We start from the raw sequence: 27,922 nt of genomic DNA on the forward strand, positions 1-27,922 counted from the left end.
GGTTACAGACATGAGAGTTTTATTAATATATGGATTAACTCAAAAGATACCCCAACAACAGAAATACTACTGTTATTGTTAAGAATTATGAAATTCCATCCACCAGGCAACTTGCAAAGGAAACAAAAGACCTCCTCCAGTAATATTTAATATTCTTTTCAGCCTCTGGGCTGAAAAAAGGTCACCAATTCCCTTTTGATTTGTGTGTGTATGTGTACAAAAAGTTGACACTACTCATATGGATTTTTCACATAAGGCAGCCGTTCTAGATCCAGATACATATATGGAACACAAGTATCTTTCATCCAAGCATTAGTTTGTAGCACATTCTCAATGAATAATGCAACAGGTGGTGAAGTTTGATATAAATATAGCTTTACTTTAAGGAAGTTGGTATCCAGCTGTTGGTGGATTTGAAATCCAGCAACAAATACAGCAAACCAGCCAGTATATATAGTAGAAATATTGTAGCATGTTTATGAAACAGAAATAGTTCATTATATCAAAGCAGAACTCTAAATCCCTTGGGGAGAAGGCCATAGACTCCCACTCTCTCAAAATGAACCCTATTGGTCTCCTCTGAGAATGGACAATATTGCCTATCCTGAATCTAAACTGGCTTAAGGAATGAACTCTTCTTTGTTAACAATTTAAACCTGGATCTTGCCCAAACCACTCTGGTTGGAGGTGGTTGTGCTTTCTATCTATCCTCCCTTAACACAGCATAAAGATTCCAATTATCAATTCAGTAGTTGGCTAGTTCTGCCCAACTGCAGGCACCATATAAAAGGTGAATTCTATCGAAAAGTCAGATGTGTCACTAAGGAGTGTAATTGCAAGAAAACAAGTCACTCTAGAAAGCAATGCACCCAAAGATTGTCCCAGCCACTAAAGTTTGGTTTAAAAGATATCAGATCACAGTATTAGCATGAAGACAATGGTCAAAATAGAAAAAAACACACTCAGAAGAAAATGGTTTGTATCTCAAAAAGAAATTGGTCTAGACTAAAAACTACTACACCTAAAAAGACAGAAACTTTTTAAAAAAGCATTATTCAAGATGACTTTGATGTAACTCCAAGATCCAATGTTTCTAAACTATCATTAGAAAGAAGCAACTAAAAGCCCAGAATTTTTTTTTAAAAAAGAAATTTACAAATATTTACAAAAGCAAAATAGACGTATACTTTAAAAAGAAACCAATAAAAAAAGCGTGTAGAGAAAGTGAAGACTCAGTTCAACCTGAATACTCTAGGAGTGTGATTGTGATAATCTGCAGTTATTTGGAACTCTGTTTCCCAGTGGACACAAAGCATCACCACCGCCTTCCTCATCACCATTCACTCCACTGTACTATGAAACATCTAGAAGGACATATGCCTTTGTTAGGAGTCTTAAGGCAGGAACTTGTATCTCTCTAGAAGGCATGGCTCTTACAGGAAGAAGACTCCAATCTGAATTGCAGAGGAAGGAACAGTAGGAAAAACCCAATTTGTTGATTTTGGTCCAGCTGACTAAGCTTGGCAAAGCTTCTCATGATTGTCACATAGCTTCACCTGGGAAAAAACAGTGCTCTTTGGGAGCAAACATCCAAGTCCCATCTTCAATGTCCATAACAAGACTGCAGCTGGTCTTAGAAGCATAAAGGTATGGGGGTTTTTTACACACAAGCATTTTAAAAAACACTAAAATAAACAGTAAAAATATTTTTACAAACAATGTACACATTGGGGCTAGGGAGGATAACAGTGTTTCAACTAAGAAATGGATTAAAATATCCTCTTTCGCTTTAAATAGGAGTCTGCGTAGTGCCCTCCCAGGCCCTGAGAATGCTGGCCAATATAACTGCCTTCTGGACTAGGCTCTGGAGAGGGTAGCAGATGAGAAAAGGCTCGCTTCTGGCCTCCAATGGGAGTCTGCAAAAGAAGGACAAACGAAGTAAGGAAGGAGAGAAGCAGGAAAACGACACATTCAGGAGAATCTCCAAGTTTCAGAATTTCTTTTAGATTGAATCATTTCACCTTTGCGTAGCTACTGTGGGGTGGGCTAGTTGGTCCTAATCCAAGGATATTGTCTCCTGTGCCCATTGGTGGCATCCCAATAGCCTGAAAGATAAGGAAAGCTCCTAATGTTTTGAAGTAACTTTGGAGCAATGTGCAAACAACTGCAATATTGAAAGCTATCCAAAGTTAATTTGTACATGAACTTCAAATTACTTTAATGATAAAAAAATTACTTTGTTCAGGTGGCTTTGTCTAAGTCCAGCTTGAAGGCCACTTGTGAAATATGAGGTTGGAGACCCTGCATAGAATGGGGGCAATGGCGTTCCTAGGTGGTTTTGCTCAAACCCAGGAGATGAAACCTGAAAGAGAAATTGGATCGTTTTAGGTGCTTGCACGCAAACTCTCATATTTCAATATTTAAGAATTGTGCGTGTGTAAACTTTTCACTGACTGAAATCAGAAACAGACATTCAGAGCCTGGATTTTATGCCATAATTTTTATCGTTCGACTAGGAAATCTACATTTATGATACTACAAAAAATCAAAAAGTGGGACCTTCTTGTCATCTGCTATGTTCCTGATCAATACTTTCCCAGTATACTCCAGTATACCCTTTCCTTCTCACCCATTGCTTGCTCTTTCTCCATTTTAGCTAATAATGGCTTCCTCTTAAATATTTCCTAAAATATATAATTATGCATATGTTGGTGATAGATCTATGCACATCCCTGGCCAATACTGATGCTATTTTCCCCTCATATATAATGCCATTTGGCTGCACAAGGAACAGGGGTAATGGATTGAATATCAAAAATAGAAGGACCAGGTAAGAAATTGGCAGCTTCTTGGGAGCTCCCTAAAATCTGGTCCATTTTAACTAGTGGACAGTTTTTATTCAATTAATGTTTACCTTTTGCTTCTTATGTGCAAATACCCCTAGCTGGGATGCTGCCTCTCGGGGATATATTCGTGATACCAAGTCCTTTTGAAATGAGAGAGAATAGAACTTTTAAAAAAATATATTGCTACTACTAAAGACAAATATGGCCCTGAAACATTCACCTAATATTGTATATACTCACCAATGAAAAGCAAAAACCTATGCATGCCTACATGTCTTCCACCACAGTTTTCCAACTCAGATAAACCCAAATAAATAATCACAACTAATACTCACAGGCTGATAGTCAAATGCAGAATTATCTTCTGATTGACTAGATGAGGGCAGGAGAAGATCAGACATGGATGCCTGTTGCATTCTGGGATTGGAAGCATTGCCGAGTACACCAGTCTTTGGGCTGAATGTTTTATTAGTTCCACCTGCAAAGAAAGTGAATATGTAGTAATGAGACTACAATTCCTTTAGATTAAATGCAGGACCACATGGGAGAATATCTAATATGTAAGGAAAGCACAGATTTTCCATGCTAGGAGTAGCCATAATTTCTCTTTGTATTATCATTTCACCTTTGAACCTCCTATATTTGTAGCAGACTGAACTATGACACAAGCATGCGATTACAGGAAAGTTCTCCTGAGTGTTAGACTAAAGAAATAACTAGTCTAGCATTCTGTTTCCACAGCAGTCAACCAGATACCAACAGAGAGCCCACAAGCAGAAATTGAATAGTGCTTTTTCATTTATTTTCCCCAGCAGTAATGAGATGTCTATTACTTAAGAGTAGCCTTTGATATCTGCAATCATGAACAATCTATCTGATCTTTGAAAGTTACCCAACATCTCTGCCTCTTTGGGAATGAATTCTACATGCTGAATATTTGTTAATCAGAATCGGTAATCAGATTAATAAAAGAAGTAAAATATTGACACAGAAACAAAATTGTATCTGTATGTACTTTCAAGAATGTGAGCATGCCTCTTCTGGAAAAGCAACTTATCTTGTTTTCGTATGTCAACAAGATTTATGTATTTTGATGCTTATTCTACTAATAACACCGATCCCTGTGTAAACATTTAAATGCATATTTGAATCTGTTATTTGTTTATATAATCCATCTCTGTTCATGCCAGATAGTCTTTTGAACATAGTCGGCTAATGATGAATGATTATCTATTATAATTACATTAAAATATGCAGTTGTTTCAAGACCACTTGCATTATATGGATATTAAAGTCCCACATACATATGAATTTTTATTGAATAGCCTATCCAGTATTGTTGTGCGTAAGATATCAAAAAGTACTAGTGTTATATATTTGAATGGCTCCGTTCTAATATTATACTGAATCAACTTTTAGTATCAGCTGTCTGCCCAAACATTACCTCTTGCTTTCTCTTCCATAGATTAAATATGCTGGCTACTCTATCCGTTCCTCTTAGGAATTAGCTTCAAGATCTCTTATCATATTGGTATTTTTCCCCAAACCCACTCCAATTACTCCAACCCTCTTGGTCAAAGGTGTCAACCTTGATTTCATTGACGGCCACATCAGGGTTGTGTTTGACCCTGGAGGGCCATGGGTTGTGACCAGGATGGGCGTGGCCATCTCAATGTCACTCATCGAGGCTCTGTTTTGGCTGTGACAGCCTCCTGCTGCCCTCTGCCATAGAAAAAGAAGCTCGGGAGGCCGCACAGCCTCCCCAAGCTCCATTTTCACTGGCAGAGAGTTGCAGGAAACCGTCACAGCCCAAAACAGAGCCCAGGAGGGCTTCCTTTTCGCTGGCAGAGGCACCACAGGCCAGTCCTTTGCTATTTCTAGGGTGGGCTTGTGGGCCAGATTTAAGCACCCTTTCTAGGGTGGGCTTGCGGGCCAGATTTAAGCACCCTGAGGGCCGTATTTATCCTCCGAGCCTTGAGTTTGACACCCCTGCTCTTGGTGGATTTGATGCCCAGAACTGGACACAGTACTCCAAGAGCAGGGAACACCAGAGATTATAATGGAACTATTTACCTCATGATCTAGATCCGTGATGGTGAACCTATGGTACGCTTGCCACAGGTGGCATGCAGAACCATTTGTGCTGGCACGTGAGCCGCAGGCAAATTTACCTCACTGCGCATGTGCGCACCTCACTGCTGATTTTTGACTGGTTTGAGGCCTTTTTCGGCCTCCAAGAGGCTTGAAAAAAGCCTCTGCAGACTTTGCAGGCTGAAAAATAGGCCCGTTTTGTCCCTTCCTGTAATACTGCAAGTGACAAAACAGGAGCACTCCCACTACTAGATGCTCTGAGCAGCTCATAGGAGAACAGGCCTATTATTTGTCCTGCAAAGTCTTTTTTCAAGCCTCTGGGAGGCCAAAAAAGGCCTCAAACCAGCCGAAAATCAGCAGTGAGGCATAGTGCAGGTAAGGAACGGTGGGGGTGGGTGGTGGCGGAGGGGATTGTGCGTGCATGCACAGGGGGCATGAGAGGGCATGCATTGCCTTCTGAGTGCTGGCACGTGAGCGCACACACAATTTTTGGCACAGGAGCCCAAAAGGTTAGCCACCATTGATCTAGATATGATGTTTCTGTTAAGGCAGCCTCAGATCACACTGACCTTTAGCTAATACATTACTGGTAGTTCTTGACTTATGACTGATCACTTAGTCACTGTCCAAAGTTACAACAGACCCTCCAAAAGCTATTTATGAACCATTGTCAAAGTTCCAATCTCCAGCACCACCCCAATAACATGATCACATTTTGGGCACTCAGCAACCAGCCTGCATTTATTGGCATTTGCAACATCCAATTGGCATGATTTATGACCACAATTTCCAGGCTCAATTACAGTTGTAAACTGAGAACTGCTTGTATATTACTATTGCTGATGTTCAGCTGGTGATTTACTTGTTCTCATGCACACTGCCATCAGTCCAGGTCTCCTCCACCCTGTATTAAGCATTTGATTTTTCCCTACCCAAATGAAAGGTATCTTACTGCAGCAGGCCTTCTACTTATGGTATTTGTCCTAATCTTCAAGCTCATTACATCAGTGTAATTTTAGATTGCATCTTTTCTCTTTACAGCAAATAGTCCTCAACTTACAACCATTCATTTAGTGACCATTCAAAGTTACAGCACTGAAAAAAGAGACTTATGACCATTTTTCACACTTACAATCTTTGTGCTTGGCAACTGGTTCATACTTACGACAGTTGCAGTGTCCTGGGGCCATACAATTCCCTTTTGCAACCTTCTGACAAGCAAAGTCAATGGGGAAGTCAAGACTCACTTAACAACCATGTTATTAACTTAACAACTGCAGTGATTCACTTAACAAATGTGGCAAGAGGTCATAAAATGGGGCAAAACTCACTTAACAAATGTCTCACTTAGCAACATAAATTTTGGGCTTAATTGTGGTCATAAGTTGAGGACTATCTGTATATGGTGTGGCAGTAAAAACTCTTATGTCACTACAGCACCCCAAAGCATGAAATGGGAGCATAACCAGGGGACATAGAACAAATGGGTTTCTGAGAAAGATGGTTTGAAATCTCCATCCTGTGGACCCGGAAATCCTGCTCAGTGGTATATTCATTTCTTGCCTAGCTTTATCATATGGGAGTCCATGCAATTAATTCAATATCTTAGGTAATCGTGGTATCACAATGTTTGTCAATCCCTACTTTAAAGTCTAAACCAATTTTTCCTAGCTTTCTAGCTGCACATCTGATTAATTTAGCAATCCAAATAAAATATGTACCTATTTGCTAAAGAACTTCTGAATTATGCTATGATCCCAATTTCTGAAATACCGTTCTTGAAGTCATTCTTGAGCATAAAAATATTTAGTTTTTAATCATTTATACTGTTTAACATTGTTTAATGTAGAGGAGGGTAAGCCATTCAGAGTCAGTTGATGACCAGAGTGACATATAAACCTAGTAAAACAAGTAAACTAAGTAAGTTTTATAATCCCAAATTTAGCAAAGAAAGCTAGGATGCCTGGATGGGAGTATGAAGCTAAGGAATAAGCAGAAAAACAAAGAATAAATGCGTAAACCCCTGTTGAAAATATTATTCCAGAACAGTCTTTTCCCACTTGCCCTCATTCAAAAATTGGGAACTGCAACATCCAAAGTTCCCACCTGTTTTTTTAAATATTGGCCAAACATGATTTTAATTGAGGAGCAAATATTTTCTCTTGTGTTTCCCCCCTTGCCAATTGCTGCTTACCTCCAACCTTACTTCTAGGGAGAAGGCTGTGCAGATTTAGATATGGATTGAGTGGAATCTTGAAGTCTTTTGGTGGCTCTCCTAGGAGAGAAACCTGAAAGGAAAACTGCAATAGTCATCTGGACTGCTGAATGTAGTATACTCCAATTAAGGCAAGTTACTTAAGTTTGGCCCTTGGTTTAATTACCTAAGTCACAACACATAAAATCTCCAAATTCTTAGTAATTAAACAAAACAAACAAAAAACAAAAATACCCTAGGGAGTTATCTTTAATTTCAGCTCTAAATTATTCCATGAAAGCAGTTATTTTGCATTCACTCAGATTTTAATTCCAAGTATAACAATAAAAACAAAACAAAAAATCCTTAAAATAGACCTGCAAGGAAAGGGGAGCATTAGCCAGTCACCAGGCAAAGAGTTCTGTCACAAAAAATAAGAATTTCTTGTCTGTCCTACTTCTAAATGACTGCAGTAAATAATGATAAAATTATGCCATTGAATAAATGCTCAGATTTTCACTAATATAGACAGATGCTGAATATTAAACTTGATGGCCCTACTTACATTAGTTAACTGAGGACCCTGAGGACTATTGTCTGATCTGTTATCAGAAGGTTTCTGAAGCCCACTGATCATAGATCCCAAAATGGAGGTAGTGAGACCCTGTAGGCCAGGTGAAGTAAGCTGAGGTGCCTGGGTTCCCATCGCAGCATTCTCCCTCTCCATTGCCAGTGGTCCCAAGAAAGATGGCACGGACAAGTTTGCAGAAGGCAAGATAGTAGATTTCACAGATCCTGGGGAAACATCAGCTGGCAAAGAACCACCTGGGAAAACATGAATCCAGTAAAGAGTATATTTCAAATGACAGCTACGAAAATTAGATAGTAGGGCTAACACATCTATCTAATTACTGAACAAATGATCATCATCGGATGGGGAGCATTTTAAGGAGCACTTAATAGCAAACCTTGATATCTTCCAGTCTTAATAAATCTCTTTAGAAGTAGGGGCTCCACAGGTTATTCATGAATTCCTTGGCAGCTTGCCAATACAAATATATAATAGTAAAACCTCAGTTTTACATCTCCACAAATAAAAGTATATTTCTAGTCAGAATCTATTCACCAATTCATAATCTATTCATAATCTACTTTAAGGCTAGAAAAGTCACCTAAATTTTTGTTTGTATTCATAGCTATTCACTGGACTCAGCACGATATTCTTTTTCAGACAGTTGAAAGACAGAAAAGGCAGGAATTTACAGAACTATAGCATCCTATAGAACTCCCCACCAATAGAACTTTCACCAAGTTTCTGAGAAGAGCAGCAAAAACTGTACTGAAATTGAGGGCAAAACCGAAACAAAAATATCAATTTCCATCTGAAGGACAACCTACCACTGTCTGTCTATTCAACTCAAATAAGTCACCTTTCAATTAAGCAAGTGAAAAGTTAACTGAGTGAGAAAACGAACCATTCCAACAGCTTGCTATGAGACTGCAAGAATCTTCTGCAATCTGTATCTTTGTTTATCAAGAATCCAAGAAAACCTCCTCACTTTCTACTGGAAACCCCTGCTTAAAGCCTACAGATTGGAAGCTTTTTTAATAGGACAACTACAACTAAGAACTTACCTGAGGACATCTCTCCTAATAACTGATTTCCGGCCTGAGAAGCTGGAGAGTTTGACATTCCCATAGTATTGTGCTGCAAGGAACCATGAGGAGACTCTCCCAAGATTCCAGGTTTCTGCAAACAAGTCAGAGGCTTCAACAATTGAGACTAAAGGATAGGTACACACATTAAAAATCACGCAAGACTAAACTATAAGCCTGCCAGAAGCAGCTAATGTCAAGCAAGGTAATGCCAAAAGTGAACTAAACAGAAAGAAATATAGCCACGTATCTGGGGGTGTTCTATGAGAGAGACAGAAACTGGATCCTGTAAACTTAGATGCTATGTAAAAATCTGGCAGGATGCTACTATGTCTTCACAAGTTTTGAAAAAAATAGAATACTTGGAGGAAGTAAGTGTCCTGATGATTTTCTTGTATCCATTTAAAATTTTAACTTTTGTGTGGAGGGAAAGACCTTGACTGAGTTTAGCTGCCACAAACAGTCTAAATTATAGTATTTAAACAGGATCTAAACAGACAAGATTCCACAGCACAAATGGTTAGTTTAGTATCTCAATTTTTTCACTACTTTAAAGGGTTAAACTGCAGTACGAATCCATTTTTTGACAGGCATACTGACATTTCAAAGGTCTAATTGCTATTTCCTTCCATTGCTATAATAATAGGTGCTTTCTATCTCAAATCCAAACTGTAAAGCTGTATCTAGATCCTAGGGAAGCTAGAATATGAAGAAAAACACAGAGATGCTTCTTGAATCCAATCCCATTAAATGTAATCCTACCCGGAGGCTCTTGGAAATAGATATGTATTAAACAGGTCTGATATTTTATGTCTGAAATTAAGAACAACAACAACCTCTTATCCCTTAAGAAGGGGGGGTAGAAATACTACATTTTTCTGAAACAGCGGCCCAAGAAAGATCAAAATATATAGAAGTTAGATCTCTTATTTATACTTGATTTATATAATGCACAATTTCTCAATGGTTCAGCTAGCTGATAGGACAAAATCTATCATCCCCGGAATCACAAAGTATCCAATTCTGACTACACAAAGCTGCACTCAAAGAGATACACAGATAATAAACCTACATCCTGAATTAAGATTGCCTTAGCATCCTTTGCTTTTTGAGGACCCATAATGGGCTTGTATTAAAGACATGCACAAAATTATAGCAAGAAAGCATGCTAGTTACTTAATCCTACTTTTAACATTAAATTCATAGGCTGCACTCTCTGAAATTAAAAGTTCAGTAACATGTTGTACATCTTCTGCATTGAGGCCACAGTATGGGAAAGACTGGGAAATGGTCACTGCAGTATACCTTTCACTGAGCACAAACACTACACACATCTCCACACAATCAGCATATTTCCACACAGAGACCAAGCCTAGCACTCACATGGAATATGGCCTGGTTTTCCTTGTTCTGCAGGAGCTGTGCCCAGACCTGGTTTTGGACTAAGAGCAAGTTTCCAAGAAATGCCTTCTGGAGCAGAAAGCACAGGAAGACCAGAAATAAGAAATAAATAACTAAAAGCTAGAAAAGCTATTGAGAAAGAGATAGTTAGAAAGCAAAGCTTACACTGCACTTTTTATATACATATATGCAACTGCCTAAGGACATCTTGATCACCACATGCAATACTGCAAACTGCTGTATTTTACACTAACGGCAAAACTTAATTGCAGCTGTTGAACATACAACTAGATTGCTTTGACTTGAAAGGCTAAATGACCACTATAAAGTTTGGTTATTCACACACAAACTCACGCGCACAAAACGTACTCCCAACTACAAAAGTAACTCTTGAGAAAGAACTGAGTCAAAAATTTGCAAGGAAAGGATATATTCTGTGCCTCATTTTTTTTTAATGTGAATGGTGGGAAAAGCAGCTATGTACAGCAATCATTCCATGACATGAAAAGTAATATTTTTTTATTTGTACCCTTGGAGAACAAGTCACCTGCTGTGCTTGGGTTTGATTTTGGAGTGCCAGCTGAAGTTGAGCTGTGAACAGAGCTGGGTTGGTTAGAAGAGATACTGCTGGTGGTGCTCCAAGGATTCCTGAAAGAAAATCAATATAGTTTAATTCATCCTATTAGGAAAAATGGCAAGGCAACCTACCAATATTGCAAAAAGTATAAGAGAAAGCAAATTTTGAAATTCTTAGTCATTAGAGGCTCATAATATCTTATTGAGTTTGGCTTTTGATGATTGAATTTGAAGGGCTCCCCCCCCCCCCTGCAAAAAAACCCGTTTCACTTAATGTTATTGCCTGATAGTATTGGCACATTTATTGATTGGCACAATCACATTGGGTAGCCTAACAAAGAGTTTTAGTAATATTTTGGCTTTGCCTAATAAAAATTAGAAACGTATACATTCGAAGAAAGAATGGCTTAATCTACTAAATCTAGGAAGGACTGAAATGCTTCACAAAAATGCTGTATGGCATAACTGATAACCAGGGGTGGGTTTCTACCAGTTCTGTCCACCTCTGTAGAACCGGTAGCTCTGAAGAGCAGCAGACATAGAACCGGTTCTATGTCTGCTGATGTTTTTGCCCACCCACCCGGGCTGTTTACCTGATCTTTATTTCCTGATTTTTCAACTTCAGCTGCCGAATGAGGCACAGCTGCAGTTAGAAAAGCAGGAAAAGAGGGTTTCAAAGGCTGCTTCTCTGCAGGCATCTGCTGATGATGATTTACAGGCGCGTGGCGCAGCTTGCAGGCAAGCTCGTAAATCCAGAACCGGTAGTTAACCCTGTGGTATCCCACCCCTGCCGATAACCCATGCTTTATTTTTCTAAGCCACATTACTTTTTAGCTTAGAACATCACAAACCAAGCCTAGTTTCTAAGTACGAAGTATTTATACCATACTGCTTTTTTTAACTCAGATGGTGAGAGGAAATCAAGCATTATCAATGGATTTATAATCTGGAAGCTTATAAATATCACATAGGTCAAGCCCCAAAGTAGCTTTCAGACTCAGAATTCTTTATCTGAACTTGCCTTGCTTTCCTCCAATGGCTCCATGAAGTAGGGGGTTGAGTAAGAGTTGGAGGGATGAAGGATTCCCCAGGCTGTTCAGAATCTGAAGAAGATTGGGTTCAGGTAGAAGCCCTTTACCACGGTTAAGTGCCTGAAAAAGAGAACAGCAGAATCAAAAAGGTATCTGGATTCTTTGAGAGAGAAAGAAATGTGCATTTGTGGCTCTTATATGTAGGAAGAGAGCATCCATGTGCAAGTTGAAGTTTTAATTATTACAGCAATGTGAAGCATTAGTCAAAATTTTGGTTATTTTAATCAATGGAAAAAACTTCTAATTCCTGCAAGATATATTATGTGTTACCTCTTAAGGGTGACTGGAAATATGGCTATCATTATGAAAATATTGGATAATACAGGTGACATATATAAAGAGTAGATCATGACTAAAAGACAACTGATGAAAAGAGGAGTGTTTTTTAAACTACAATGAAAATAAAGAGGCCTGTGTCATTCACCAAGATGCATAGCTTGCTCCAGGCCGAAATAAAATTATTAAAATAACAAACCATGACTTATGGCATTGATTAGCAAGAGACAAATTATATACAGAATCAGTACTGCAAGCTGAGACTTACTGTTGCCTGGGCAGCTATCAGAGCAGCTAGCATACTTCGTCCAGGAGGGCCCGGAGCACAGAAAGAGACTCTGATATGGTTCCCAGCAAGTAGAAAGCCATTGGTAGCCTGCTGAACCATCTCTGCTATCTCAGCTGACTCATATTCCAGGACTGCAAAGCCTTTCAGCTGCCCATCCTGACCACATGCCAGCTGTATGAAAGGGGGGAGGGGGAGAAAACAACACTATGAAAATGACCTAGTTATTTCATGTTTTTAATGGAATCAGCAAGTCTTCCTGAATTAGTCGGGAGAAATAAACGGGCTTTACATATGGCTTTACATATCTCATTAAACTATAATATTATTTATATTGATTGTTTTTGACTAAGCACACTGTTTGACCCAGCCAAAGGATCAGACAGCTGAATATAATCAATACCAATATAAAAGACATTTGTTCTGAAAAATGGAAGCTAGAGAGATTGCTCCAGACTTTCCTGGCTTAATGTCTCTTTTTGTCTTTTGGGTTTTGCAACTGACTTCCTCACTGCAAAAATATCCAGTGCAATCAAAACATTCCCCAGAAGACATGTATTTTGTTTAAATAAAAGATTAAGCAAAACATCGCAAGGAAATAAAAATGCATCTGAACTAGAGTATTGTCTCTTTCATCCTTTCCAACCCTGTTTTTTTTAAACCTTTGCTACTGAAATTACACAAGGGCTATAACTAAATAAAGTGCTGTATCACAGAAGCATTATGCACATAAAAGTTCATCTTTTTGTATGTAAATGCCTAAGCAAAACCTTCAATAGTTTCTTATTGAACATTCATACCAAGAATAATGCAACCAACATGTTCTGTACATCAGTCATTCAAATAAACAATTTGGCTTCTTTCATTCTGGCTCATGTATGTGATAGGTAAACCATAGTTTATGACATAACATGTAGGTTCATCCCTAGTCTGGTTATTCATGTAGCAGATTTTGTCCATATTGTTATTATTAGGTGGCCATAAGGGTAACTGCAATAACATTATCTGTTCAAAAGTTGTTTGGCAAACATACACCAATTAGAGGGAAACAAACCTGCAAAATCCATGGCATCCCTTAAAAATGAATCTATTTAAGGATTAATTTCTAACTCTACTGTTCAATGAAATTCTTGAAAAGGGGAAGCAATTGCTAAGAATTGGAAGATCTAAGGAATATTAATTTCTACAGTCACCCAATCATAGGCTTCTATGAAATACCCCATCCATTAATATGTGTCTCTCTCGTCCATATACCAATATACTCTGTTGGACCTCAGCATCATGTGATTTTTGGGTTCCTTTTAATAATGAAAAACATGTCAGAGCTGAGATATAGGTGGTGATTTTGGGGTGGAGATCTTTAAATTATATCAGGCCCATTTTAGTGTTATTCTATATAGGTGTATTTGATTAAATTATATGCCATCAAGCCGTTATCAATTCTTAGTGATCAAATAGCTAGATTTTCTCCATGAAAATTATGTATATTTCTTTGTTGATTCTTGAACATAGCGCTGCCAAAATCTGATAAAGCAATGAATGCAAACGGCATGAAAGAAATTTGTAAACTGAATGTTCTCACCAATTTTATAGCAGAAAGACTTTCAACTATTGAGAAATACACATTTTCCTTAAGCTTAGAAAATTCCAGATGTTTAAGAAATTAGGACAAAGAGAAGAAGCTAGCTTCCTTATTGTACGGGGGTGTACATTCTGTTGCATTCATAAGAGCAATCCATATTTAATTATGACAAGATAAGCAACACAACTTAGCATCTTGGGAAAAGGAATCTACATAGGGAAAGTGACTCCCTATGGGATGCTACATAGATACCAGAGAAGCAGCCTATTTCCTCCACATCTAAGATCCTTACCTGACAGAATGTTGGAGGGCAAATGGCAGAGAAGGTCTGCCTTAGTTCTTCAAGATCACTATAATTGTGGGGCAATTTATCTACACATAGACATTTTGAGTGAATAAGATCTAGAGTCAACTGGTTGACATCTGTCCAATGAACATACAGAGTCCGTGTTCCCAGCTGTTTGCCCAACAGGTCAGACTTTGCTCTGGCTGCTGAATCCTTTTTCATGTATTCCACAAAACCATAACCTTTCGAGTGTCCACTTTCCTCACTGTATACCAAGAAGCAACGCTCTAAGTTCCCAAATGGTCGAACCAGGTCTTCAAACTGCTGCTGTGTATAGAGGTGGGGCAGATTGGCAATGCATAAGAGGGCATCTGTGGGTTGTAGTTGCACTGTAATCTCCTTGTCTCGCAGCGTGCTCAAGTGAAATTTCTTAATGGCTGATTCTGCCTGTTCCCCATTCAATAAGGTGACGAAAGCTACAAGAAAAGAAGGATATAAAGACAATTGGCAAAATGCTCCACAGCAAACATATAAGCAAAGTTCTCTTGAAGTTTTCTGACAGAACATTTACACAATTATAAGCAAATGGTCTTTGTCGACTAGTCAGAAAAAAAATCACTTTGTGTTTTCACAGTGGCTGGACAATAAATGCTTTCAGAAAGTTGTTAAGCATGGCTGTTTTTTTTTCTTTTGCTTTCCTCCCCCTAGTTCTTTATTTACACATCTCCATGATAATGAAAGTGAGAGTAATGTAAGGATCCAGATACTGATCAGGTCAGGTTAATTTCAAGAAGGCAATTATGTTAGAGCAGTGGTCGCCAACCAGTGGGCCGGGGACCACTGGTGGTCTGTGAGAAAATTTTGGTGGTCCGCAGAGAAATGTCACCCCCAAAGCAATTAATCCAGGCTGCACAGGAACACAAGGCTGTGCCACCCACATGGCCCATGGAAACACAAAGCTTGTATCGCTTGCATTGCGAACAACATGAGGTAGTGAGGGGAAGGGGGAAAGGGCGGAGTGGGGGGACTTGCCCCATGCACCTGGCCTGACCACCAGGCTGCTTCTTTCCACTTCTTTCTTCTGCTTTTGGCTGCACACAAGGAAAGCAGCAAAAGTCTTTCTTTCTCTCCCCCAAATTCTGTCAGAAATGAGTCTTTGGGACCCTGCAAGGCCTCCTGCTCTGAGAGGCTGTGCCAGCAAAGACTCATTTTTGGCAGAGTTTGGGGAAGAGAAAGAAAGACTTTTGCTGCTTCTGCTGCTTTCCTTGCATGGAGCCAAAAGTCTCTCTCTCTCTTTCTCTCCCTGAGAATGGAGCTGGAGACTGTATCCTGCGATCCCAAATAAAGAATGTTTGATCAGTAGGAAAACAGGGCGGGGAGTTTTCCTGCAGACTTTTTTGGGGATTTTCCCAGGGTCTCTGGTCCACGGGATTTAAAATGATGAATTTGGTGGTCCCTGAGGTCCAAAAGGTTTGTGAACCCTGTGTTAGAGAACTTTAATCTGCTGCCTCCATTTTGTCAACTCAGACTTCTTGTAAAAACTTGTTTTTACACTTGTTATTTTGTAAAATAAAGAAACACTAACAACATATATCAACTGTCAGCATTGTACTAAGCTGGGCATGGATCTTTAAAGATTGTTTTCTTCTCTCCTAGCACTTTATGTTTTCCTAGTTTTCAAAGGAGAATGCCACTGTATAAGAGGATCTGTTTTTTTTAATTCACAGATGTCAAATTCTTCACTTTCTATAAATTATTCTATCAAAGGCCTTTTTGATATAAGCAAAAGTACATGTTTTTCTTCTATTGTTTATCATTATACTAGATTTTAAAAGCACTTGAAAGCAAAGTCTCAAGGATTATGAAAATGTACTAAGACAAGCTCCGCTCATCTTTCTGTGCACTTTTCAGTAATGTGTCATATTAAACATACCCGAAGTACATTTCTAGTACCTTTTTTTTAAATTGATACATCATTATGGACACCAACAAATTTGGAATCTTAATCTGAACTTTTTCTTAGAGCTAGATATATTTATGTCATTATTTTGGGAAGAAAATATTCATCAAGCAATTTTAAATCTATCTACAGAAAGGCAAAAGACAGGCTCTTTTAGAATGCTAACCTCAGAAACTGCATCCTAATGCAATCCAAGTAGATGAAAAAAGTAGCAGTCGTGAGCTACAGATAACTTGTTCCTACCCTGCATCTCAATAAAGCATTTAACCACAGTTAATTCTGTTTACAAGCAAACTTTTTATCAGGAAATGCATGCATTTGTGCTTTATTGATGTAATTAATATATTAATGCATCGAAATAACTCAGCTTCTGAGAGGGAGAACAGTGCTTTTTCAATTTAGTGATAAAAACTCATGCAGAATACAAGACAATTTTACCACAGAGTTTTTGTTTTTTTTCAATTTTGCGGTGGGCATAGCAGACAATATTTAAAAATACTCTTCCACTACAGATACCTGGCTCATACTACCATATGTGGTGGACTTGTGAGGACGCTAGAAAATATTGGACTAAAATACGCATATGGTTGGAAAAAATGACAAAGACACATATAGACTTGAAACCAGAGATTTTTTTATTGGGAATCTTACCGGATATATATAATAAAAATTTGAAGTATCTGATTGTAAATATATTAACAGCGGCTAGGATTGTATTTGCTAAGAACTGGAAGAGTGAGAAAATTCCATCAGAAGAAGAAATTATTAAGAAAATATTGGATTGTGCTGAAATGAGCAAATTGACATTTGAAATCAGAGAACAAGAAGATAAACAATTTTATGAAGTTTGGGATCTTTTTTATCAATGGTTAGATAATAAAACATAATGATAGAATATTCAGATTTAGCATAAAAAAAAATTTTTTTTCTTAATATTATCTTTATAAAACATTATTAAGGTAGATTTGGTATGATCTTATGATTTATTGCAAAATAAATTAAGCAAACTATAGTTATCTCGTTAAAATATGAATTAACAAAATTAAAAATGATTTTTTTTTTTTTTTAGTGATGATATTAGGTTATACAATTGTTGATTGATAATATGAGCTATTATGTAATATAATTATACTGGTGACTAGGAAATGGATGCACAAAAAAAAGTGGTAAACCAATCGATGCACTGTATGTAAATTTATGAAGAAGGATCTTTTTATGTTTTTTTGTGGTATGTTTATGTTTATTTTGTTATGTATGTTTATGTTTATTTTGTTATTAAAAAATAAAAAAAAATTATTAAAAAAAAAAATACTCTTCCACTACCATTAACTTATTTCTAACATAACACAACTGCTCTTAAAACCATCCAGTGTAAATATTACCCAGAAAAGCTATGTAATCTGTGGATATTTTCCATGGAAAAACTAGAAGGATATTCATCAAGAAGAGGGTATTCTGCCTTAGAGTGGGAAGATCCAGATATATTTTTCATGACATTCCAACCCTCAATTCATAGCAAAGCACTTTATAAAGGCAATTTTACTCACCTGTTCCTTTGTATTTGTCCACAAAACAGTACTTAAGTTCGTAATCACTCAAAAGTTCATGTATTTCCTGCATAAAATTAACAAAATAAATCATACTGAGGCAAAAATATGAAACAATTGCTTTTTTTTTCAGTTAAATGACTTCCTGTCATCACTCCCTTTTCAAAAGTCCATAGAAGACTGTCAAGTCAGAGCACTATTGCTAACATATTTATAGTAAATGTTACAGAAAGATATCCACAATGTTGGCAGAAATTATGTGAAAGCATAGTCAGTACTTTGAACAATGACTACTTCCAAATACATACAGATTTGAATAAACAATGATTAACAGAGCACAGAAATTCAGGTAGCCACAAATGTGTTAATCATCTCTTGTTAAAGAGAGCACTACACCAGTGGTAATTTTTTTAAAAAATCTATTTGGATCAGTTCAAATTATGACTGCATTTTACTACTGACTCAGCCATCAAATATACATTTGTTTTTAGGATTCTCAGTGTCTAAAACAAATAAACATATTATTAAAGAAGTTGTTTTAATCAATGTATTATATTGTAAGATAAACTCAAATGCTATTTCCAAATCTATATATATATAAGCGAAATACCACTCACGCATCATCACAAAATCTCTAGAACCATAAAGCCTACAAACATGAAATTTGGCACATATGCTCCTCTTGGCTTCTAGGTGCTCACTAAGAAAGGATTTTTCTAAATGACCATCAGAGCATTAGCTATTTCCTATATTATTATTAACACGCTCTGATGCTAAGAAATTCTACTCCAGCTCCTCTGTTCCAAATGCAAAACACAAGCAGAGGAAAGGAGTTTCAGTTTCAGTTTTAGTTTCACAGAAGCAACCAGCTTTAGTACAGAACAGTTGAGCTAAGCCACTCCCAGGCTCCTTGATGTCTCCTTCTTGCTCACACAGCAAATACTGTTTCACTTTCTAAACAGCCCTCAATTCTCTCACACACTGACAAGATGCTAGCCAGATGAATATCGATGGATGCTGGTAGGCAGAGGCAGAATTTTTTCCTCTCATTTTCCTCCCCCAAAACTAAGCCCAACCACATAGTTTCATAGTGAAGCATGAGTATTGAGCTAGCGCCTTAATAAAACTGCAGTCATTCAGTTTTCTCCAACATTAATTATTGCTGCATAATACTTTTATCTCAGGGGATTTGGTAGTTCTACTTTTTGAATGCTGTCCTTTATCTGCCTTCCCAAGATTAATATGAATCTTGCATAAGATTCATATTAATTTCATATGTAACTCTCTTAAAATACAGCATCCACTATTTGCTATATTATTTTCTATGCATTTTGTGCTGTCGAAATACAGATACTATTGTGGGATGGTCCTTCCTAAAAAGAACATTTAAATTGAAACATCAACTTCTTTTTAAGGTTGCAGCCAGATAGAAAATGTATAGTTTTCAGAAAAATAACAAAATTGTGAAATAATATTTCTTTACTTTCACATTAAACCTGAGCTATGATGTAAATAAAATATATATCCTGATAGTCTGAAAGGGAAAATACTGTCTTGAAACTGTTTTTGTCTGAAGCATTCCTTAGACTCTTCATAATATTTAGCATAATGCATTCCAATACAAAGGGAGCACATTTAAAGTGGAATATGAGGACCATTTTCATGCTAAGTCACCAATGTTTAGATTTTGTGATAATGTAAGGTCAAATATAATTTTCTGAATATAGATTGCTGGAGTGCAACTATGTCATATTCTTTGCAGCTATTCTTTGCAGCTATTCTGACCCCACTTTTTTTCCAGGAAAAGCTGTGGGGGAAAAAAAAGCAGTTGAAAGCCCTGGATAGCTACTGCCATGTTAACAGTGTTGTGTTAAAAAGATTAGTAATCTGACTGATTACTATGAAGCATTCTAAGAGTTCCTCTTTTTGTACATCTGTTAAATTATCTTCATTGCCTTAATAGGCCTCACTCAAAGCTTTGTAGGGATTCTTGATATCTCTCATTTGAGACTTGTATAAAACTTCTGTCATTAGTTATTGCCAAATAACTAGAATTTTCTTCTATTGTAAAAGCTTCTAAATATTATTGAATGTCCCCTTCTCCCTATCAGGAACAACAACAAAATAGCCGCATAACCATGTTTTGGTGTACAATCAGTGCACAAGATACAAGCACAGACCATTCTGCAAAATTAAGAACCCTAATTATTTTAAATTTAGATTTAACAGTAACTCTGCTGTTTGAAATACTGTGTATTATCCAAGTCTGCTGGTTTATCTTTTAGGAACTGATAATATTACAGTTCTTTGAATGGGAACTGCTTAACTACGACCAAAGATTAGATGTACATTAAAATGGAAAAAAGTGTTACTTTCTGCTTTTGAATTGGCTAATGGCCTTCTGTTTCAAGATTGAAATTTATTATGGCACTCATACAGGAACCGGCTCAGTGGGAGAAGCTACAGTATTTCTGCACAATGTAAAAGTTTTGTCCTTTGGTTCCTCTTTAGGTGGCTTTTGTAGCTGTTTAAAGTATTTCTGAATCAGAATATTTCTTTGAACCTTAACCAATAAGCTAAAATTAGCTTCCATAACAGTCATACTAAAGTAGAGATATTTACAGATTCTAATCTAGACATTGCAGCAAAGCAGCTTTTGATTTTAAAACAGATCCCAAGAAATGGGAGAGGGGAAATATTAACAATTTACAGTTCCACTGTTTTGATTATGTTAATGTTATTCTACAATCCTTATAAATGTACTAACTAATATTAAGAAAAAATACAATATTAATCACATGCTGAACGTTTATTAATGTTAATGACTAGATTAGATCTGTGCTGAAGAGATTTGCCTGTAACTTTGAAATTAAAGATGAACTAAAACTAACTCTTCAGAATACTGGTAGGATTAAAGTAAAGAAACTGAAAATAGGTAAAGTTAGAATTGTCTGCTATTCTATAACAATTTCTAATTTAAACCTAAAACATTATTTAGATTTTTTTAATTTAAAGGATCAAAAGATACTTTGCTATAAAGTCTTATTTTAATTTCTGCCCGGTTTTGAGGATCACATTTATTACTGTATAATATAGTGGTTATCATTGTCAATTAAATCAGATTATATGGGAAACCCTCATTTTATAAATTGTCCAATATTCCATTTCAACAACTTGTTGGTAAAATTTGACCCTATCAAATATTTTTACTGCTTGGTTAGGATCTCTTAATTTCTAAGTTCTATTGCTTAGTGTCACAAAGTTTCTTCTAGAATTGTCTTTAATTGTAGTTGCTTTTCCAAAAGCACAAATAATACTGTGTCCCACAGAGTTGCGCTAAGCTTATGCATGCACTGTGGTATTGTTTCAAATTTTCTGTAGGAGACATATTTTAATTATGTTTCACAAATGTCCATTTATGGGGTGGATTTCTCTTTGAAGCATTTTTTTTCCTGTGTCTAAGTTATGAAGAGGAGACAATTGTTTTGAAGAAATATGGGGAGTATGACCTTGAGTGAGTTTAACTTATTTATCTGTACTGTCCCATTTGGCATGTGCTTCAATTGTGCAGTTTAAAGTTCATAAACTGTCTGAGCAGAAAAATGTTAGCACCTGACTATATGGCAAAACACCTGCTGATTGTATAATTTAGTACATAAATGCAGGTTGTAATATCATGCTTAGTTCTGACTGTATTCATGTGTCAAATATTTTGTCACAATTGGTGGCTTCTGAGGTTGCTTATTTTTTCAACAAAAAATGAATTATAGTTTCTACCACTTGACTATAGTCAACTCCCCCCTCCCAGTTTCCCCAAATCACCAATTTTAAGGTAATAAGATTTTGTGGTTAATAAGTGCAGAATGAAATATTTAAATTTGCAGTGCCATTTCATCTATAAGTGGTTTATCAGATCTGGGCTGGAAAAAAACATGGATCAGACGACAGCAAAGAGGTATTAAAAAACAACTGTTTCTAGTGGTTGCTGAATTTCTGTAATATTAGAGTACTGTGAACACTAGCTACAGTTACCACTTTTATTCCTGAATAATAACAGTTATTCTACTGATTTAAAACCAAACTGAAAAATGTATAGTGATTATATGCAGGTACTATCTTGTGATGTTCATGATCAAATTCAGTTTATACTTTTTGTAAGGAATTCATGCACATTTTTGCTTATCTTCCTTAAGTTTTCTTCATTTTATTTGATACTAGACAATCCTGTAGTGTAACCCATTTGGTTATCCTTTGAGAAAGAGGTCTGTGACCAGAATGAACATTGCATTTTAGACTTTTTTTAACCCAATGCTGAACAGTCCCATGATCATCTAAGAACAGTATATATCATCAATAGAAAAAATAATTCTAGTGGCAAACTAACTTCAATAATGTCAATATTTATTTACCTAAATACATAAAAAGGATGACCACAGGAAGGCAAAATAATAGTGGGAGTGGAAAGAGTTTTAACTTCGTGTCAGATTCCCTTTGCTTGTGAGACTTTGCTTGTGGGAAGGTGGCAGGGAATGTCAAAAATCACATATGACCTCAAGGACACTGCAGCAGTCACAGTAAATAAAATCAGTCAGAACATCATAGAAATTTCAATTCTATGGGACTAATGAGTCCAAGATATTTTATGCATTCTTTAAGTTAGTGGATTTTAGATACCATGAAGGGACAAACACAATGAGAATTTTAATACCATATAAAAAATAGAACTGGTATCTGTATCTGCTCTGGAAGCTAACAAATTTTGATTTGTCTGACATAAAAAGTAAATTCTAGTTTCATAATGATACAGAAGTGGTTTGTGATTTCCGGTTCTACCTTCACAGTAAAAATAAATTTGAAACAATTGACCCCTGTAATTTTATTTGTGATCAACTACATTTTATTTGTTTAGTATTTAATGTCTAAACATTAACAAAATATTGGTCAACTAGCTCAATACCCGTGCTTCACTATGAAACTATGTGGTCGGACTTAGTTTTTGAGGAGGAAAATAAGGAGGGGTGGGAATTCTGCTTTTGCCTATAGCATCCATCAGTATTCATCTGGCTAGCATCCTGCCAGTGTGTGAGAGAGTTGAGGAAACTGAAACAGTATTTGCTATGTGAGCAAGGAGACAGCAAGGAGCCTGGGCGTGGCTTAGCTCAACTGTTCTGTACTAAAGCTGGTTGCTGCTGTGAAACTAAAACTGAAACTGAAACTCCTCTCTTGTGCTTGTGTTTTGCATTTGGAACAGATTTCTTTTCAGGTGGGGAGGGGGAGTAGAACTCCTTAGCATCAGAGCGTGTTAATAATAATGTAGGAAATACTAATGCTCTGATGGTCATTTAGAAAAATCCTTTCTTAGTGAGCACCTAGAAGCCAAGAGGAACATGCATGCCAAATTTCAAGTTTGTAGGCCACAGTAATTAATCACTGCCTTAAATTTTTATTTATTTATATCCTGCTTCTATTATTTTTATCAACAACTCAAGGGAGCAAACATATCTAACCACTCCCTCCTCTTTCTTATTTTCCCCACAACTCTGTTAAGTGAGCTGGGTTGAGAGAATGTGATTGTTCCAAGGTCATCCAAGTGGTTTTCATGCCTAAGGCTGGACTAGAAATCACAGTCTCCTGGTTTCCAGGCCAGAGAATGTAGAAGAATTAAAGCCAGTGTGGAAAGCAACACACTAGCACACTTTCCATTCAAAGACTGACTTGCCAACTTTAATAGACAAAAAGTTCCAGCATTTGAAGCAGACTCCGAGCCAAGGTAATCTATATTTTGCACTCAAGAAGAATACTTTTGAAGTCTTATATCACTACAAATTAAGTTATACAGTATTCCCAATATTTTTTTATTCTGTATTTTTCCCCAGAGGTTCACTAGTCATAATCAACAGTTAATTTACTTGCCCTTTTCCAACATCACAAGGCAGACATATATAGAATTCTGCATCAACTACAGAAGGATATTCCTCATTATAAAAATTCTTATCAAATTATTTTTAAATCAACATACCTCAAAAATGTTTTGAACACTTATAGAATGTGTCCAGCATTTTATTATAGCTTCTCTATATTTGTGTCCAGTGGAACACAAAATTAAAATAAAGATATGGTAGCACTGAAGAGCTACCATGTCACAATTTCTCATTTTTCTGGTTCCTGAATAGCTTGGAACTTTGGAAAACTGATAAGATTCTATTATTAATTTGTCAGAGTAAACATAGAATCTAAATACATTTCCACCTGTAGCTACAGTCAGACCAAACTAGTAACAGATTGGATGAAGGAAAATTTATGCTTTATTTAGAAAAGAAAGACATGCTTTCAATTAATCAAATGCAGATTAAAGCTATTAGTTAGCTTAAATGCCATTCTAAAGGAAAAGATAAAAACAATAAATTAGCACTTTTCCTGGTTCCCAGCAACTAATCTCGTATGCAATCTATTTCAAGCTTATTTGTATATTAGGGGTTTTTTTTACAACATAGGAGGAAAAACTAGTGTCTGGGCAGCCACATATTAATGTCAGCATGAAGGCCTCTCTAAGAGAAGGAAACAGAGTTCATCCAAAAGGAACAGAAATAGAAAGTTACAGTCCTAGTACTCTACAGTATGTTACTATATCACATTAAGCAACGATGCTGGAAGTATTCTTCAGGGTTAAACTATCCTGTCCTTCAAATAAATGTAACAGTCATGGTTTGTTTTGTAGAATTATAAACTTTACTGAGCCATGGTGGCTCAGTGGTTAGAATACAGTATTGCAGGCTAAATCAGCTCACTGCTAGGAGTTCGATCCTGGCTGGCTCAAAGTTGACTCAGTTCCATCCTTTCGAAGGATGGTAAAATGAGGACCCAGATTGTTGGGGGCAATATGCTGTCTCTGTAAATTGCTTAGAGGCAGCTGTAAAACACTATGAAGTGGTATGTAAGTCTAAGTGCTATTGCTATCGATACTGTCCTCAGCCAACTTGGCTTGATTTTTGCAATATGCACGTAATAATGAAAGTCTTACCAGCATTTTCAGCATAACTTTTTAAAACATCTGGTCCTGATTGACCCAACTTCAGAATGATAGAATTCCTATCTTTCTCTTCTCTTACTTTTTGATTTTCAGTAGCAGCTTTATTAAAAACCAGAATTTCTGGAATGTTTTATAAATGGGACTATTTGGGGGGGTGGGGGGAGAGAAACTGACTCCTTCCACTGGGGGCAATGACGACTTCATCAGATTGTGATCAGGAGGCACACTTTTGCTGTAATTCTGTTCTTCCTTTGGTGACAAGATTTTTTTTTAAATGCTAAGGAAAACATTAGAGAATGGCTATTGTTAGGTTCACTGCTGTCCCTTTTTGTTATTCAGTATCAATATGAAACCACTGAAGATTACCTAGGTTTGTGATATGATGTTTCTTTTCCCTTTATTTCAGAAAGGGTTCTTGTGCAAAGGATTTTACTACTAAAGTACTACATTAGCAGGTTTTCGGTTAGATTTGATTCTAAGCAAAATTTAAGATGCTGATAATTTAAAACTAGACTGACAATGACCTATTCTACTAGATGATTCTATGGATCATAAAATCAAGACCTTTTATCAACATCTCCTGCCATTATTAGAGGTTTGTTTGGAACATGGAAGAAATCTCTTCTCCAAGGAAGATTGCAATGATTGTTTTAAATGAGAAACAAGACATTCTGGGTTATGTTCATCTATACTTTGCCAGGTCTTGGACAGATTTCAATTTGTTTGGTGACCAGTTTTCTTAGCTTGAAGCACACCACATGATTCATTCAGCTTTTTTCAAATGCTTATTATTTGATGGAAAATATAAATTAGCCTGCCTCATGTGGATACTTTCCAGATATTTGGGCTTCAACATAATGCACCATCTTTCTGTAAGCTGTGATCTCGTCTAAGAAGGGAAATTCTAGGACTGGGTTTGCTCATCTTAAGCCAGTTTGCCTAACCATATTTTACTGACTAAATTACAGTTGTTAATTTCTTAATATTCCCTAAGTCATAAACTATAAATCACTGTCTGGGTTCACATATATTCTAAACCCAAACCAAACAAGCCATATTATATTCAAGATAAAAAAGGGGGCTATACATTTGTTCTTGCTTGACAACCCCCTTGGGGCCACCCTCTTGATCTCAGCTGTTCCCATAATATCCTAGCACCTGATATTACAATTTCAGTTCAATGAAAGGGCTATTAATCTTCTGACACAATTGATTGTGTAGAGTCTTTCTATTTGTTTCTCAATCAGTCTGTTTCTTAAAACTCTAAGCCATACAATATTTGGCTATGACTGTCCTTATATAGACTTTAAGATGTTCTATCAACTCTCCTTTGTTGAAAAGGGGAAAAAAGTTGTTAAGAGTAAAATTTTAACTAACTGCTTGTGAGAACTCTACATAAATTGTATATTAAAATGTATAACCAAATATAAGTTATTAAAGAAGCAGATCTACTTTACTTCCTGGCCACTGAAACACCATTTAAATTCTCTGGTTCTTTGTCAAAGTGATCTGCTATAAATGTACTACTTCCTTCTATAGTATTCTATTTTCCTCATTCCCTGTATCATATTCTACTACTGTAGAGTAAGTACTTTCATGTTTCATGTCTTTTGTTAAGATTGTCACAACCAGTTTAATTGTATATACAGAAAGGCCTTCAGCAACATATAATATAGTGTTGCATAAGCATTTGTCTAGTAAATACTTCCTTTTGTTTCTGATTTAACTTCACTGTATGATATCAGCTCATTCAAGTATCTATGAAAAGCAGTGCAGTACATTTCTCTACCACTCTCTGGACTGCAGCAGTTAAACAGGTATGTATCAGTTTGTTTGTTGCCAAAACTATAGTCTATTGTTATCTTAAAAACCAGCAGATTTATTATTACAGAGTTACACGGACAAAAGGTCACACAGAAGATACATCACACATTATTTAATTAGAGGATAGAGAGCCACAGAAAAGAGAGAACTGGAAAAAAACCAAATACTAAGTATAATGAAGCAGCCATGGGTATGAGTGGGTGTGTCAGTTCATCTACAAAGTTCAACTAGATATAAACGTGAACTATAGTTGCAAACACTGATCAGTGATTATTAGTAACTAATTGTAATCAAGTTTTGATTAATTCATGTTTACTCTCAAATGCCATAATCAATACATTTTGCACTGAACAGTTTACAAGTTTTTGTAGATATGTTTACATGCATGCAGTAATTCAGACATGATTTGCGAACAGGCTATAATACTGGAAAGAACTAAGAAATTGCTGGATCTAAGATTTGTGGATCACTGATTTTATCATTGACACCTCAATTACATGAAACACTAAATAGATTTTATTAAAACCAAACTGAAAAGAAAGCAGCACGCATGCACACATACATCCACCGCCATGCCGAAGTAAAACCGCATGATAAAAGCAACACACACATTTGCAACATGCTAAAAAGTCATACATTTATTGCGGCGTAATCTTTCAAAGACCAAACCCTGGCTTATCACAAGCTGGAAGTTAAATACAGTAAAGTGAGGGCAGAGTTCACAACAACTGCTCCCCAGAAATAAGGAAAAAACGCAAAAGAGAGAAAAAAGTATATTTTGTTTTCTGTCAATGTCGAGACAGGACGTAGCAACAGGAATCAGTGCCGGCAGCTGCTGTGCTTCCTTATCTTCTCACCTGCTTGTTGGATCGGATCCCACTCAAACATCCCCCTCCACCACGCCCCAATTCACCTTCCCTTCGGTTACCTGGTTGGCGACGTCGGCAGGCAGCCCGCGAATGAGCACCTTGCGTCGGTTACGGAATTGTCGGGCGCTTCTTTCTAGGCGACCCGCTATTTCGGTCGATTCCAAGGGCGGCAATATCTCTTCAGGGGCGTTGGCTGAGCCTGCATCTGGGCCTGGGAGCGACCCAGAAGAGGCGGCTGCCCCATCTACCACCCCACCAAAAGCCCCTATTGCCGCCATCTTGGGAAGCAACTGCCCCCTTCCACCTCCACCACCTCACAAGCTAACAGCCAGCGGCGGAGGGAGGTGGGAAAGAATGGCGTCAGTCTCATACCAGCCCCGCCATTGGTCCTGGAGTTCCCCGCCCAA

The 27,922-nt window shown here is 37.0% G+C and overlaps 1 protein-coding gene across 8 annotated transcripts; it reads right to left on the reverse strand.

Moving 5' to 3' along the window:
- Positions 1-358: 358 nt before the first annotated feature.
- Positions 359-27,856, reverse strand: RAVER1 (ribonucleoprotein, PTB binding 1). 8 transcript variants are annotated; one of them, XM_087925844.1, is made up of 15 exons: positions 27,575-27,856; positions 17,793-17,859; positions 14,292-14,761; positions 12,400-12,591; positions 11,786-11,915; positions 10,736-10,836; positions 10,171-10,254; positions 8,767-8,881; positions 7,697-7,956; positions 7,132-7,225; positions 3,182-3,324; positions 2,915-2,986; positions 2,237-2,362; positions 2,022-2,105; positions 359-1,916 (listed from the first exon to the last, which is right to left on the reverse strand). In XM_087925844.1, the coding sequence occupies exons 1-15, from the start codon at positions 27,791-27,793 to the stop codon at positions 1,770-1,772; spliced, it is 2,304 nt and encodes a 767-aa protein (XP_087781970.1). In that variant the 5' UTR covers positions 27,794-27,856; the 3' UTR covers positions 359-1,769. The 8 variants fall into 8 exon arrangements, with proteins under 8 accessions (XP_087781970.1, XP_087781969.1, XP_087781968.1 ...); XM_087925843.1 differs by having other exon boundaries at positions 10,171-10,257; XM_087925842.1 differs by having other exon boundaries at positions 10,171-10,257; positions 10,718-10,836.
- Between the last annotated feature and the right edge of the window lie 66 nt (positions 27,857-27,922).

This window comes from Pseudonaja textilis, chromosome 2 (genome assembly GCF_049901715.1).
Source record: "Pseudonaja textilis isolate UNSWEBS1 chromosome 2, rPseTex1.2, whole genome shotgun sequence".
Lineage (NCBI taxonomy): Eukaryota > Metazoa > Chordata > Lepidosauria > Squamata > Elapidae > Pseudonaja > Pseudonaja textilis.

Excerpts from the sequence above, each read along its gene's own strand:
- RAVER1 (XM_087925842.1), bottom strand. The coding sequence starts at position 27,793 with ATGGCGGCAATAGGGGCTTTTGGTGGGGTGGTAGATGGGGCAGCCGCC. Across the intron at positions 14,762-17,792 it reads GGACAAATACAAAGGAACAG|CTTTCGTCACCTTATTGAAT; the intron begins GTGAGTAAAATT and ends CTTTTCTTGTAG. Across the intron at positions 3,325-7,131 it reads CCCTAGAAGTAAGGTTGGAG|GTGGAACTAATAAAACATTC; the intron begins GTAAGCAGCAAT and ends CTTTCTTTGCAG.